The 17,235-nt window shown below is 39.0% G+C and overlaps 1 protein-coding gene across 1 annotated transcript; it reads left to right on the forward strand.

Annotated features, from left to right (window-relative positions):
- The first annotated feature begins 2,122 nt into the window (after nt 1-2,122).
- Nucleotides 2,123-6,446, forward strand: LOC124160417 (eukaryotic translation initiation factor 3 subunit B-like). The gene is made up of 3 exons (XM_046536271.1): nt 2,123-2,138; nt 5,134-5,624; nt 6,394-6,446. Exons 1-2 carry the CDS (start codon nt 2,123-2,125, stop codon nt 5,571-5,573), a joined length of 456 nt encoding a protein of 151 aa, XP_046392227.1. The 3' UTR covers nt 5,574-5,624; nt 6,394-6,446.
- Nucleotides 6,447-17,235: the final 10,789 nt, after the last annotated feature.

The raw sequence follows: 17,235 nt of genomic DNA on the forward strand, positions 1-17,235 counted from the left end.
TTGGGATTATCCCGGTAGCATTGATGACAGTACCCAAGTAGCCACCCAATATCGGGCTTATGTCGGACCAATATCGACTGCCAGTGTTCTTATGTCGGCCCTATAATGTCTGCCAATATAGGGCCAATATCCAAGTGTAACATTTTACGTTTTTTAGCCGATATTGGCAGCCTATATTGGCCCTATATCGGCAGACTATCGAGAATTTCCTGTTAACTAGTGGCGAATCCAGGATAGAGCTGAGATTACTATAGTGTGGTTTCCTATTTTTTTAGGCTCAAATCGAAAGATTGTTACTCCTGGAATACGTATTTCACGCTTATAGATTTACGATTACGATATCTATTTTTCGCGATTAAATGAAAAGTGAAAATTTTGAAGCGCAAAGAAAACGCAACGGCTAAATATGAATGATGGGAAAACTCCGTGTGACGTATTTCTGGTTCCCGTTGCCGCAAGTGAAGCTACCATGAGGCGAGGCCTTGAGCGCTAATACGACGAGGATGCTAGCAGGTAGCCTTGTACCCAGCTATCTGGTAGCGCTTGGCTTAAATAAGGATTATTAATACCTTATCAAACGAAGAAAACTTTCCGATCTTAGCCAGTTTTAATAGGTGATTATTAAGGCATGTTTCCCTGAGCTCTGTGGCTCATGCATGCATTGGTAATCTCAGACGATGTAAAACTCCTATCTACTCTTATAGAAACTAGGTCCCTGTGCCGTCACATGGAGTGGCATAGCATGGGCGCCAGCCTGCCCTTTTTCAAATGACGATAAAATTGACCAACATCATTCGTCTAAACCGGTATTTCTATAACCAAATAGTTTGTATAATATGAATACACTAGTGGTGGGCAACGAATCGCTATCAATGCCATTCGTTTTCTTTGATGAAAGAAACTACCCTATTCTATCTAGAGTAAATTGGATACCAAGGGGGGTGGGGGTGGATCTACTACTGGATTATAACATACCAAAAGCGCGTAAAATATGCCCTAAGTTTGGTTATAACAGGGTGGTTTCCTATTTTTTAAATTGCACAAGTCGAAACACTATTACAACTGGAGTACGTATTTCACGATTTTAAAATTTTTAATTATAATATCTATTTTTCGCGATTAAATGAAAAGAGAAATATTTCAAGCGCGCGAAAATGCGACGGCCAAGCATGAATGCTGTGAAAAGCCCGTGTGACTTCATTCTGGCTCCGGCTGGTGCGGGTGAATCTAACTTGGTACGATGCTATGAACGGCGTGACGATAAGGCTTCTAGTATGTAGCAGAGTACCATTCTAGCAGGTATTGCTTGGCTTAGATAGGAATTATTAATATCCTATCAAACGAAGGAAACTTTCCAAACATAAGGTTAAAATAGGTGATTATAAAGAGATGTTTCTCTAGGCTCTGTGCCACATGCATGAATTGGTAATCTCAGACGATGTAAAATTCCTGACTACTCGTATGGAATCTCGGACCTTGCGACGTTACGTAAAGTGGCATAACATGGCCGCAATCTGGCTTTTTTCAAATGACATTAAAATTGACAATTAACATTCGTCTAAACTGGGATTTCTAAAACCAAATAACCTGAAAGTTTAATTTAAATTATTAAACGCCTGCATTTTTTCATGCTGTTTTTTCTTCCGCGTTGTAAATCTTACTGGGAATATTTAAATTGTAAACTAAATTGAGGGTATGGACAAATAAATTAAAAGTTGGTAAATAATTGAAGCCGAATATGCATCGCACAAAATAAATTACGATAAATCAACAAGGATAGAAATAAATCCATTCTAATCCGTGGCATTTCAGCCAAAAGCATTTGAAAGGAAAAAAATCTTCTGCCATCGCCACTTCATGTAGTATTATGCATTGAAAATACATATAGGTACTAACTTTAGAATACAACACATTATTAATTCTGTGCCCTAACAGTAAATTCGCGATGAAATGCCGCGAATAAAAATGCATAGTCCTAAGCATTACCTCACAACAATGCTCACGGAAGCCGATAGCCGCGCGTTGCTAGGGATGCAGAATTTACACTGCAATCAGTGCTTTCAAGAGGAAAAGAAAGGAGAAGATATTGCATCAAGATTTGCGAAAACACAAGGGCAGAAAAATGGGAAACTCTCTGCGTAAGTACCAAAACAACTTCTGAACATTATCATACCGTGAAATACGCCTTTGAGAATGAGTATTTTTTTCATTTTTTGATAAAATACATCCTACGGAAAGAACTGCTTAGCAACTCCCGTCTGTTCTCTTAAAATTCCTTTGTCGTCAAAGACTTATGCATTTTCCTTGGTTTTCCGGACGATTTACTAAAGGAATAGATTACTAGTGCCACGTAAGAAGGTGTCATTTCATAGCGTCAATTTTCCTGACGGAATTAATTTACCGTAGTCGTGGCTTATTTCATCGATTTTATTTTCGGCAGGCCTCTTGCAAATCCGTTACATTCAATTCTTTCTTCGAAGTCGAAATACAAAGACATGAAGATGTATTTTATTACCAACCGAACATGTCCTCTAAGCGATGGATGCAAGTTAATTTTTGGGACGTTTTCATGGAATATTTGTCCGTTCGAAGAGAGGTGTCACTAAAACATTGCTCTGCAAACACCTTCCCAATCATTTCAAAATAAAGCCATGATACTGTACGAGACAATATAGCTTGAATAACGGATACGAATAGTTTTACATTCCCGTATGCCCATTTAGTAGCCACTCTTGAGGGGAGCAATTTAAATTTAATCATCACGGTAATTTGAAATTTATTCTATTATTTTTAAAAATAACATTATTTAAATTTTTCCTTATTTTGACTTCATTTAATACTTGTGAAAGCAATTCTTGGAGTGTAGGTCAACGTATGTTATGCAAAAAAGTTATAGCCAATGTTTGTGTTTATTTAGAACCGTCTTCAGGGCTCAACTGTGTACATATTTATTGATATATTATAGATATATTATATTATGTACACAGTTACGCCCTGACGATGTTTTTTAGTAAACAAAAACGTTGGCTATTACTTTTTTGCATTACATAAGTTGACCTACACTACAAGAAATATTTTAACATAAATAAGAATTTGAGGGGAATAAATTTTAAATTTTAGAAAATTTATTATAGCCTGCAATCAGGGGCGCAGCTAGGAATTAAGGCTAGGGGGGGGTTTTAGGCGCAACTTTCACTTACGGGTGTGGAGGTATTGCATACCCACCAGTGTAAGCAGGATTTGCAGGGGAGATGCGGGGGCCCTCCTCCAGAAAATAATTTAGAATAATGGCTCAAAATGGCGAGTTTTACGGCTTTCTGAGGGATATTTGATTAATCCTAACACTATTTTGTAAGTAATCCTGATCCAAATAAGTAAAATGGATTAAACTTAAATATTTCTTTGAGTTCTGGGGGGGTTTTATCCCCCAAAACCCCCTCCCTCGCTGCGCCGCTGCCTGGAATATAGTCATAAGTCTGATTCACACTAGGTGTCGCAGGTATAAGGTACTTATCATCCCGAGGGAACAAGAGAGATTAAGTACACCAGGACTAACACGGCGATAACTTGATGGGAGTCAATCGTAATACAAAAATTGTGTAAAAAATCCACGGAGAAAAAAATCGTTCGCCTCTGCTCTGATTCAAAGCATGATTTCCGATCGAATTATGCGTTGTTCATAATTGCTCGTTGTTCAAATAATGCTACCGAGGCGTCATATTTGTGGACAAAGGCGGACAAGGACTCCTTAGCACATGAAATCACAAGAGGACCAAATCGTGTGCCTCAGCCGGAGTGCAAGGCCCCGTGCGAACGATTTGGACTGCTTGTGGCATATCGAATGCTCAGCAATCCGTACCACCTTTCCCGGTAGAGTATAAGGAAATATCCAAAAGTGGGAATAACACGTCGGTAGCTCAACCGGCTAAAGCATGTACTGGAACAGATATCGGGGGATCCCGGCTCGAAACCCGGTCAAGCGGTGAATGATGGTTTTTGTTTCTCATTGGATTTTTCGCACAATTGTCGCAATAGAGACTTGAGAACCTTACTAGATGCCCTGTTGCTGGAAGCTCTGGGCGACTCATGACTTGGAATGCTTTGCTTTCTGAGATCGCAATGCCTCCAAAGCATCTAGCAACAGGGCAAACTCATCACTGTACGGAGCAGTGGCTAAGCTAGGGGGGGAGGGGTTTTGGGGGATAAACCCCCCTCCCAAGAGCTCACAGAAATGTTTAAGTTTAATACGTTTTACTAAATTGGATTGATTTAACCAAAAGAATAGCGTAGGGATTAATAAAATACCCCTCAGAAAGCCGTATAACTCACCATTTTAAAACCATTTATCTTAAAATCCCGCAATTAATTAATATCGCACCTACCGCTTATCCTTGTGGGTATACCATACCCCACATGCCCCGGTATTACTTGTACCTTAACCTCCCCCAGCTTTAATTCATGGCTGCGCCCCGGATAGGGAGCGCTTGCCTCTAAGCCTCTGTACTTAAAAATTGGTTCTTTTTCGACCGCAACGTAATCAGTAATCTTAAGGTTCAAATAGACATCAGTTAGCCGTGCTTAAAATGTTGTTAATAATCGTTCTCCAACCTCATAATAGTGGAAATGCATACTTTTTGTAGACATTGTGCTGAATTACTACACTAAACACTTGGTAGCGCAATATACTTTTTCTGCTTAAAATTCAGTTTATTCACTAGAATATTAATCCAAAGAGTCTCCCGAGTTTCGCGGGCTGTAAAATACCGCTCCCACTAATCTTACGCCATGACGTCATAATTCAGTAGGAGTCCAAGATCCAAGCCCAGTAACGTCTTAGCTGCAGGTTTGGAAGAGCCTCGCTGCGTTTGAAGGAGAAAATGGCTGAAAGAAGGAAAAATTACATGTGGTGCATTGTTCCTCTGTGCAATAACACCCCAGAAAAAATTTTCGTCTGCATTCCCACGGAGGAAATTAGAAGGAAAGCCTCGATGCATGCCGACTGTCGGGATGAGCGTTACGGAAAAATAAGAGTATAACAAACCTTGTGCTATGTGAGCGTACTGGTAACTGGTATAGCGAACATATTCTAAGTATGTATCTTCCTCTGATTTTCTTTCCTCTTTTCCGTGATAGGATGTTGCTGCCGAAGGACACAGCGGCGGGATGAGGAGGAGGGTCCGGCCGCCGAGGGCCCTTGCCCGGAGGAGACGGTGACTCCGGGGGCGGACGTGGAAGCAGCGGACAACACAACTGAACCACCAACATCCACGTCCCCTGTGCCCCCGGAGGCGGGCACACCACCTTCGCCCGCCTCACCTCCTCCTCCGGGAGAAGAACAAGATGAAGATGAGGGCCCTGCCAGGGGGAGTAGTGAGGTGCAGGACCATCCAGGGCCAAACGATCGCCTCCACCGGTCAATGCTCCGGGAAATGGAGATATTGAGAAGAGATATCGAAGACTTGGTGGCGGAGATTGACCGGCTGGAGGCGATCATTGAACATCTGCTAATACACCTAGACCTCCAGGCCCTGGAACAGAGACCGCCGCGGGTCGGTCCTGGAGGTGACCAGTGATAACATCACCACCCATGGCCCGCGGTGAAGTCCGAAGTCCCACCTCATGACGTAAGTGAAGGAGGGGGTCAGGAACCCTTCCCCAAATACTTGCATAAAATTTTACACTATCCAGATTGCTTTTAGGCTTCGTATTTTTTCTTCTTTGTTGCAATGGCGCAGTGGTGCAGCTAGGACTTAAGGCTAGGGGGGGGTTATGGGCACAACTAATACTGGGGTTTCTGGGGGTGTGGAATACCCCCCTGGGTAAGCGGGAGGTGCGGGGGCACTCCTTCAGGAAATTTTCGATATAAATGGTTCAAAATGGTGAGTTTTACTGCTTTCGGAGAGATGTTTTATTAACATTTGCTCTATTCTGTAAGAAATGTTAATCCATTTAAGTAAAATGGATTAAACTCAAAAAACATTTCCGAGCTCTGGGGGGGTTTTATCCCCCAAAACCCACCCCCTCGCTGTGCCACTGCAACGGTGGATATATTTAAGATCCTTGGTGACTATAGCCCACCACCCATTGCGTTCACACATACACTAGATAAAATGAAAACTTTTGGAAGTACCTCTTTCCACGAAATTATTTATTTATCTTTCCTGCTAATATTACCTACCAAAGCAAATTAATAAGCAAATGAACATATTTTTAATGGCAAGAACATACTTCTGTTAACAGCTTATGAAAATCCTTAATGACAAATGTAATTACAGTCAACGCACATATTATTAATTTTTGAGTGACATTTTCTTTAATGTTAAGATATGATAGAGTTTTAACATTAATCAATAAATGAGGTTTATCTTCAATTATGTATATTCACTATTTCAGGGCAAGAACACCTAGGCCATCTCCCTGCTACGTGGGCGGCCAACCACCCAGAGGTAAAAGAACCTTACACTCATTTCATTTGAAATTTTTGCAGATTTGTCCAACAAAGAGTATTCATCCCCCTCTTTAAGATTGCTAAAACACACATGTTCTTTCAGCTATTATAATATGGATCATACTACCCCAATTAAACAGTGTAACCTCCTTTTTTTGCCGCCTCCCCTCCCCTATTACACTTGTACTGACGAAAGGGCCTCGACCAGCATAACGAAGAGCAAAGTGGAAGGGCCTGCGACAAAAAGAGGACATTATTTCTAAATGTCCCTGCTCATTCCTCAATATCTATTTTGGCATGTATTCTGCTGTAATCCTTACTTAGAACATTTAAAACCCTAGCAAAGAGGATAACTGCAGGCAGACGGAACCCACATAGTATTATGTGTAGGGATGGTCGAATCAGATACAAATATCCGCAGATATTGCCCCTCATCGGATACATCGGATCCAAAGTCGCAGAAGACATAGGATCTAGATGCAAAAATTTAAATAATAGATTCAGTGAATTCAACTCCCCACAAGGCTGGAAAGAGTTCCGAACCTCTCTTCGACTGCAACGTGGCATGCAATTCTTGTCCTACTCATGAACTGTTTTGCTTGAAAACTCTCGCAGAGGCTACGTAGGAGAATTTCAGCAGTGGAAAATAAAAAAGGCAAAATACGAATGGCACATATTGTGACTCTTCCCATAAGATTAAACATTCATCAGGGGAATCTCAGCGTCAGTAACTTGAAAATGCATTTTGATTCAAAAATTTCCGATCGGAAAGATTCTGCTCCGAAAATCAAGGATCCGAAAAAAATCCTGGATTGGCCCATCCCTAATTATGTGTGTTCCGTAATGCTGTTTACTTGTGGTTAATGTGGGTATTAATAATCCTGCTCACGACAGTGCCCTGCGAGGTGCCTCCGGTATACATCATTGCTTCCTGCCTGAGAGAAGGCTTTGCCGCTTTGACTGTGATGCCCCTAAGAAGCGCCTGTATTGCCTTATGGTTGAACAGTCCCAGCATGCAAAAAAACATTCACTCAAAGTGCCTATCAATTTCCAAGGGTACATGTGTCTTATCATCATTATAAAGGCTAATTTCACATGCATTTTATCATTCTACTCGAAAAAATAACCAGGAGCAATAACATATGTGTTATGAGTGGAGCAGATGATCCGAAATTGATCTTAAGCTGGCTCATGATGAATATCATTTAAATTGTTTTTTTTCTTTTCAGCCATAACACCTGTCCACTCATCCCGCTGAGAAATTAGGGGCATGACACCTGCCCCAGGCCTGCAGCACATCATCAAAACGGTATGAGATTTGTTCGCATTATCATTTTTTCACATGCATATATGTATATATATATATTCCATATTCCAGCATCGCAAAAACCATAAACTGGCTCAGGGACTATAATTTGGAACTCACTCCGGATTTACCTTGAGTCTTTGCATCAGCACTCAACGTATTCAAGAAAAGGCATATGAATATGTATTAAACTGAATAACTAATCCAGGACTATGTGGATGGATTCAAAGAAATACGTAGTACAGAGTATATTTTCATCACAGATGGACCCATTCAGTTTTTCAATCTCAGTCCTAACGGAGTTCCTTCATTAGAACGAGAACTTTTATGTTGCATGGGCATACCCAGCGGATGGATAGGAGGGGCCTCTGATTTCCTTCATGCATTTTACCACCTTCTGATGGAAAAAGCATGTAATTATCCATCCCCTTGAAAGAAACCGAGTGGATATGGGTTTTTTACATATTTTTCACTTTGATCGTGTGCATAAGCTCAAATTTCCAAAATGTAACGACACCGGTGGTGTCATGACAAAATGTTAACCCTTCTGCGGGGAACTATCGCTTACTCTCTGGGAATCTACCTACGTCACATGCAGCAAAAGCACTGAGCACACGGCAGGGAAAAAAGAAGAAAAAACTCCCTTTCCCAACTCTACTTACATGTTTTACTGAAAATCTTGTCTGCTATCAGTGTTTGAGATAGCCAATATATGTACAGCCATCTAATGGTCATTGCTTGTTTTGGGGTAATCCGCTGATGACATCATTAAAACTTAGTCATTGATAGTTAAATACAGATAACATCCTTACGGAATTATGTATTTCATTCAAAAGTATTAACAAGTAAATAGAATAAGTAGCAAAAAAGGAATAACCTCAAGGAAAATGCTGTATCTTTCCAGACACTGGATCAGGTCTATCGTGGAAAACTGAAGGTCAATAGTCAATAATATGGGATGTCAATAATATGGCCTCTATTCCCAAAGGAAAATTGCTCAGTGAATGTGCTAGAACAAATTCCACAAAGAGTAAAGTAAGTTACCCATCACAAATAAAAATATCAACTTATATTAAATTAACATGATCCACTGAAATGTACCCTGTAGGCCGAATAATTCATAATTGATATTCAACTATGTATGCTGGTTTTAGGTGATGCCTACTCAGTGGCACCGATTCCATGGGGCCTGAGGGGGCCCGAGCCCCCTCAAAGATTCGTTAGGGGGGGCGGAGCCCCCTCAATAATTCAAGAAAATAATGAAGTTGTATTATGCTTTGTTAAATTACAACAATATATTGGTATTTTCCAATGTTTGACGATACCATTTAAAATATATATTCAATAATATGTTAAAACAATAATTTTAGTAAAGGTAGTAAGCAGGTTAACTGAAAACAAGTGGTGTGAATAATGATAGTGTTACGGTGCTGGGACACACTGTGAATTTAAACTCTTCCCGCGGTAAGACCCCCAACATGGGCCCCCCCAATATTTTTTATAAGTCGGTGCCCCTGTGCCTACTTGACCTTTCATTTGTCCGTTTGAAAATTTGGTTGATATGGTATTCTTGACTGGACCAATTAATTTTCATAATTGCATTCATGATATAAGATGAATTTCAATAATACATTACACATGTCATCCTTTTTTCTCATTTCATGTGCCAGGCACGTAGACATGTACGCAGGTAATATATGATCAATTCCTAAATTCCAATTGGTAAACTAAAATTGAACCATAAAAAATTTTTACACATTTATTTAAAAAAATATAAATGAGTTTAGAATCATGAGCATTTTCATTCTCAAGTAGTTCTGCAAGTAGTCTTCATCACAGGCTCCAGCCTGGCACTGAGGAAGATTGTTCATGGTGCTTTATCACCCCTAGATCAGTGGTATGCATTTATAATTGTCATAATTTTAGTTTGGCATCAGCTACTCTATGTTTTTTATAGTCGAGTTGGTAGTAAATAGGTAATTCCTTTCAACACTCAAGCACATCATCTTTCATTTTCATTCAGGGGTGTACTAAGCCAAAACAGCACACAATATCCATCAGATGTCTAAATACGGTTGATAATAAGGCCAACAATGTTGTAAGGATGTTGTTTGGTGTATTCATTGCTGATTTTGAACTTTATTGAAGCAAACCATTGTCATCATTTAATGGTAGATAATTTCTTCTCAAACCATGGGCGTACCCAGCGAGGGGCAGGAGGGGGCAGCCACCCTCCCCATGAAATCAAAAATCGCCAAAGTCTTTAAGAAAATCAGACCGGATTGAATGGAAAGTTTTCAACAATTTTTCTTTAATATCAGTTTAAATCATGCAACTAAAGTTTTTTTCAGGCAAATAATTTGAAAAACTATTAAAGCACTGTTATAATTTGTCTTAAAATGTTGGTTTCACTCACCTTTTCCAATGAAAAATGTAAAATGCTACAACTTGAATGACCATGGCTTGCCCTACTCCCCTATTTTTGATGCTGGGTATGCTTTTGCCTGAAAAAAATTAATCAAATAACACTAGACTGTAAAAAATTATTTTTTTGAGCCCTGATACCATTTCTGGTGATTCTTCCCTAAAATGACATACTGAATCAAAATATGACATCTGTTTTCCTCCATCACCCACCATTTTTGGGGGAAGTCCATCCTCAAACTTTCCTCATTTTGCTATGATTTGGAGGAATGAAAAGGATTCTATAGCATTTATATTTCTTATTAGGTTTTTGAGAGGTACAAAGTTCTAAAAGATGATCATTTATGGTAAGGAGATAGATTTGGGGGGATTAGTAAACAGTCTCCATTTTTCAGGGTCTCATGGAATTAAATGCTTAATTTGCAAGTCATTTCACCGAAGAAGCATAACAAAAAATAACTACAATGAAGCTTCACAAACTTCAGACCATCTCGGTGGGAGTGGGTTCGAGTCCTGCCTGGGTAGGTTGCCCCTACCCAAGGCATGGTTGTGTGTGAAAGTCATTGGTTGATGTTATTTCCCCAATTATGTAAAAGGCCTTAAATGAGCTGTTTTTGGGGCGATGTAAACAAATAAAATAAATAAATATAACAACCTTTGTCATATTGTTTTGAGAAACTTCATATGCATAAAACCTTAGGCTGAAAAAAAGTAATTCATCAAAACTTGAGGAAGAAGAACAATTTTACTTTTTTGCGAACGCTATAAAGAAATACATATTCAGCTGTAACAATATCAGGGAAGGAATAGAATTTGCAAATGAGAATATTATATCCTTCTTTCTTTTTCGTCTCGTAGCAGCCATTACAATGTTACCTTACTTCTAAAACTCTCTTTTCTTTTTTACCTTAGTTTACCGCGGGATTTATTTCATTTTTCTTGTTACTTCCATTTTTTAATTAGCATCATACCCAATTTCAGGTCCCATATAATCTGTTTAATAGAAGTACCTATTGTAGTAAATCATCCATTCAAAAAAGTTTGTATTTGTTTTTGTACATTCAAACTATTTTTTGCATTGAAAGCAATGGTATATTATTTCTCCATTACATTTTCTCGTAGATTGGAAGACATCCGAAGGAATGATCCATTTTCTCCATTGATAATGCATTATACGCCTGTGAACCAGTTGGATGTATTCCTGCCTGAATCAATGAAGGTTGCCTCTACTTGCAATAGTGCATCCAAAGAGAATGATTTTTGTGAATGACATTGCCCCTTTTTCCCTCTGAAGATCAAGGTGAAGATGATGAGTTGCAAGTAGTCCAGGCTCCAGTCTGGCACAGAAAAAGATTGTTCATGGTGGTTTATCAACCGCTGATCTCAGTGGTATTAATACCTACTTCTCATAATTTTCATCCCATGCCAATTACTGTACGTTATTTTTATTAGAGTAGTATGTACATACGTGATTTCTTCAATATGCAAGCACATCATTTTTTACTTTCATTCAGGGGTGTACTTAACGATATTGAATCGAACCAATGCCACCTCTTAATATTGAATAATTTGCTCAGCTACCATTAATTTATGAATGATCACTGCCTTTTAAGCAACAATTACCTGAACAAAATATTTTGCAGAAACATATACTTTATCTCTAGTACCTAATAGGGTAGTTTCCAATTATTATTTTATTGCCTAAATGGAAAGATTATTACTCCTGGAGTACGAATTTCACACTCTCAGATTTTCAAATGACGATATCTATTTTTCGAGACAAAATGAAAAGTGAAAATTTTCAAGCGCGCAAAAAAGCGACCGCTAAGTAGGAATGATGGGAAAAAGTCTGTGTGACGTATTTCTGGTTTCCCTGCCGCCTTGTAAGGTGACCTTAGCTAGCAGGTAGACGAGTACCCTGCTAGCTGGTAGCGCTTGGCTAAAATAAAGATTACTATTCCCCTATCAAATGATGTTAATTTTCAGAACTTAGGTATTTTTAATGTGTGATTAATAAGAGATGTTTCCCTGAGCTCTGTGACTCATGCATGCATTGGTAATCTCAGACGATGTAAAACTCTTATCTACTCGTATAGAAACTAGGTCCCTGTGACGTCACGCCTTACACTAATACTTTTTGTCATCATAATAAATTACGTTGCTGTTCTTCCCTGTCGCCTGTTCATTTCCTTGTGTTGTAAATAGTTACTGGGGGGACGATGGTTTTAGATTCAGGAGGAGTGGTAAATGAACACGACCACACGTGTTGAATAACATGGCGAAACTGCAATTTATTAAAAGAACAAACTTCCGGTGAAGAACAAAAAAAACAAATGAATACAGTAATACGATAGTTGGGAGATTACCAGCCATATTCAAACAAAAACAATCACAACACTCTCCCTTAATCTACCAACTTTACATTGCATTTTTACAATTAACCATACCCAGAGGAATAATGCACTTGCGGTGTGCAGTCACATTAAGTGCCTTAGTAAACACATCGGCAATCATTTTTTCAGATTCCATGTAATTGAGGACAACCTTCTTATGCTTAACAAGTTCCCTGATGTGATGAAACTTCACTTCTATATGCTGAGTGCGAGCATGCAATCCATTGTCAGAGGCTAATTTTAGTGCACTCTGGTTATCATTCCATAAAAGAATTGGCCCCTTCCTACCACATAACTCAGAGAGTAACCCCTTCAAGTAAGTGGCCTTCCTACCTGCAGAGTCAATGGCAATATACTCTGCCTCGGTTGAAGACAAGGCAGTTACACTTTGTTTTTTACTCTCCCAGCAGATTGGTCCACCAGCAGACACAAAAACATACCCAGTCACTGATTTTCTGTTGACGTCATTAGCAAATGACGCATCAACAAAACCACAAATATCCGGATTATTCTCAGTCCTTCGGAATTCTATTCCTGCATCAATTGTTCCTTTTAAATACCTTAACACTCTTTTCACACACTGCCAGTGTTCATTTCCATAGCAGTTGTTGAACTGGCTGAGGTAATTGGTAGCATAGGATATATCAGGCCTGGTACACACTGATAAATACAGTAAACTTCCAATCACTTGTTGGTAAGGTACACTATCACACGTTATCGATTCACCCTTGGTCAGTCGAGTGCCAGGAACCATAGGGGTTGACACAGATTTACATTCTGCCATCCCCACCTTACTCAGCAAGTTCAAAATTACCTGTTTTTGGTTCAACTTTACTTTACCATTACCCATTTCTACCCTCATTCCCAGGCAATCCACGACTGATCCTAAGTCTTTTACCTTAAAACAAGAGTGGAGCTTTTGTTTCAGTTTCTCAGCTTGAACTTCATCATTAAAGAATACAAAAAAGTCATCAACATAAACACATATTATAACCATGGATGCACCATCTCTCCAAAAATAAACACAAGGCTCATGTTGAGATTTCTTAAAACCAACACTTAATACGACTTCATCCATTCTCTCATACCAGGAACGCGAAGCCTGTTTCAGGCCATAAATGGCCTTCTTTAACTTATACACTTTACTTGCATCTGAAACAAAACCTTCCGGTTGGTACATGAAAATGTCTTCACTTAGTGAACCATTCAAAAAGGCTGTGGAAACATCCAAGTGATGTACATGCAAACCATGAGCAACAGCAATTGAAAAACACAATCGTAAGGTATCATGTCTCACCACAGGAGCAAAAGTGTCAAGATAATCAATACCATAACGCTGAGAGAAACCCTTAGCTACCAGGCGAGCCTTATACTTGTCCACTTCTCCCTCCCCATTCCGCTTCAATTTAAAAACCCATTTGCATTGCACTATATTTCCACCCTTAGGTCTGTCTACAAGATCCCACACATCGTTTTCCTGAAAAGAACTGATCTCTCTTTCCATAGCTTCTTTCCAATGAATTTTATCAGTACCATTTAATGCCTCGGTAACTGATGTAGGTTCTACCTTTTCATCACATGCTAAATATAACTCAAAACCAGGAAATTCCTTCCTTTGCCTTTCCCTCATAGGATACCTCCTTTCACCTTCATCGACATTATTTCCAGGATTTATTTGCACCTCATTTGCATCCGCAAAAGACAGATTTTCAATATCATTCTCTGCTCCATGAATGTGATTGACATTGGCATTTGTTTCACTCTGACAATGAACATCATCACTGACATTACACACTGAAGTAAATGGCAAATCATCATCTAAGTTTACAGGCACAGGCATACTGAAAGAACCCTTCTTCCCTTTACCAATAGCCTTAATTGCAGTGAAACTATTTTCAATGAATTTAACATCACGAGCAACAAGAATTTCTCTCGGGTTTTCAGGATTAAGCAAACGATACCCCTTGGAAGCTGAAGAGTAACCCACAAAGACCATTTTCTTGCTCCTAGGATTTAGTTTATCCCCCCTTATTTCCTCAGGGATTAGAGCATATGCATCAGAACCAAACACCCTGAGCTGATCATAGCTGACTTTCTTACCTGACCACAGGACCTCAGGGACATTGTCAGGGACACTCCTGTGGGGGCTTCTGTTTAATAAGTACACAGCAGTGTTAGCTGCTTCTGCCCACATCTCCTTAGGACTTCCTGCGTGAAAGAGCATGCATCGCACTTTCTCCAGAATGGTGCGATTCAGTCTCTCTGCTACACCATTTTGCTGTGGAGTATACCTTACAGTTCTCTGATGTGTGATTCCTCTGCTTTTAAAGAAATTCTGTAACTCATCACTCAAGAACTCAGTTCCATTATCAGACCTGAAAATTTTCAACCTTTTACCAGTTACATTTTCAGCCATATTTACAAAATCAATCACTCTCTGCTTGGTTTCAGACTTGCTCTTTAAGAAATAAACAGTCGTTCTGCGAGAGAAATCATCTATCAAAGTAAGAATGTACCTTGACCCACTCCATGACTTTACATTAGAACCAAAATCACACAGATCAGAGTGAACAAGACCTAGTACCTCATCTGCCCTAGTACCTCCTTCCTTAGGAAAAGGATTTCTGTGCTGTTTTCCAAGAACACAAGCATTACAATCATCAGCAGGTTCATACTTGAAATCAATGCAATCACTTAATTTATCCCGCAACAATATCATACCCTAACAACACATGGACATCCGACGGATGTCCGTCGGATATCCAAGGCGGACGTTGCGGATGGGCCACGGATATCCGAAGGAAATCCGGCGATATCCGTCGGACATCCGTCGGATATCCATATGTCCCAAAATCCGATATCCATAGGACGTCCGCTGCCGGATATTAATACAATTTTTTGCATATTGTTGCAAGAATATACACAAAAAAGGATCCTGCACATGATAGACAACCTTATCAAGGTGGAAGGAGTCGTCATGTCCCAAATTCGACATTCTTGCAACAACATGCAAAAAATTGTAATAATATCCGGCAGCGGACGTCCTATGGATATCGGATTTTGGGACTTATGGATATCCGACGGATGTCCGACGGATATCGCCGGATTTCCTTCGGATATCCGTGGCCCATCCGCATGTCCCAAAATCCGATATCCATAGGACGTCCCCTTCCGGATATTAATACCATTTTTTGCATATTGTTACAAGAATACACACCAAATAGATTCCTTCATTCGAATGATTAATGCTTTAACTAATGACTACTGATTAAATAAAAAGAAACAAAATTGCATTAAAAACTATTTAATCTTTCTTATTTTGTCATTTGTAAGGCCTTTTTACATGATTTGAGTTATTGCATTCAAGCAAACTGACTTTCAAAATTAATGTTACCTCTTAGGAATTGGATCAATTTAAATTTAGTGAATCCAAGAATTCGAATGGAACAGGTCATACCCTGAAAGTTCAGAAAAATGATTTCCAAGGAAGATCGTAACATCTTATGCTTTGAGATTTCAATAGTTTGAAGAATCACATCAACAATGGCATTGTTTATGGGTAAAATCTATATACCCAAACTTCCAACTATGCCTACTAATAAACCTGAGATGATACAATTTCTGGGTTTGCCTTTCCGTATCAATGAATAAATTCAACCTTGTAAAGTGACCTTGATGAAAAATTGTAGCAAACAATAGTTAAGAATGATTACCACTTGGTTACAGTTGAATATTGACAAGAACCAGATTAAACAATCGTTTGATTCATCATATAAATTTCAGCTTATAAAATTAACAAAAATGGCACTTCTCTGTGAACAAATACAACATGCATGGCTTTAAAAGATAAAATTATTAAACATACATAAGTTATAACATGGAAACAAATTTCATGCTTACATTGGCACAAAATAAACTGTCCATATAGATAAGACCAATTAATTCACTTAATCTCTGAACTCCAAAACACTTATGACTAAGTAAATATAGTGCGAAAACATGTGAGCAGAGCAATACTTTGTAGATTATTTTCACGGAATGCACAATAGTCTAAAATGAGATAAACAACGAAATAATAAACACCTGAGTAAGAGGAATGACAAAGTATTTCTATTCCAACGTTAACTTTTTAACACACAATGGTTAGGCACACAACTTCACACAAGTTGGGTGCCTATAACATGGTGCATTTTCGAGTAAATTGATGCATTCATACATTTAGACAATGACTCCTACGAGTTAATGTACAGTGTAAACATGCCTTCAGGAAGAATGTGGATCAATAGATACGAATTATCTTCATCAACCTCCTCGTTACCATTTCCGGGGATTACATGGTACATTTGCACCTCCTTGGGCTCTTCATGCTCCTGTAGTAGCTATAGAATTATTCTCTTCCTAGTTACGGGGCGGTCTGGAGAGACTGGAATGTTCTGATCCCGGCATTCACACTGTTGTTTTTATCCTCGGAGGACCTCACGTCATTTTCCAGAAGATGTATTTTTCTGCATCCTCTCCTCACTGTAAGGCATTAGCGAATATTTTACTAAAGACACAAATCAATACCTAAATGATAATGATCGGAGAGAGTTAATTGATGGCTATGTCCTGAACTGCTCATTAATTACTATAATTCTTCGACATATTCTCAATAGTTATTCATT

The sequence above is a fragment of the Ischnura elegans genome, chromosome 6, assembly GCF_921293095.1.
Source record: "Ischnura elegans chromosome 6, ioIscEleg1.1, whole genome shotgun sequence".
Classification (NCBI taxonomy): domain Eukaryota; kingdom Metazoa; phylum Arthropoda; class Insecta; order Odonata; family Coenagrionidae; genus Ischnura; species Ischnura elegans.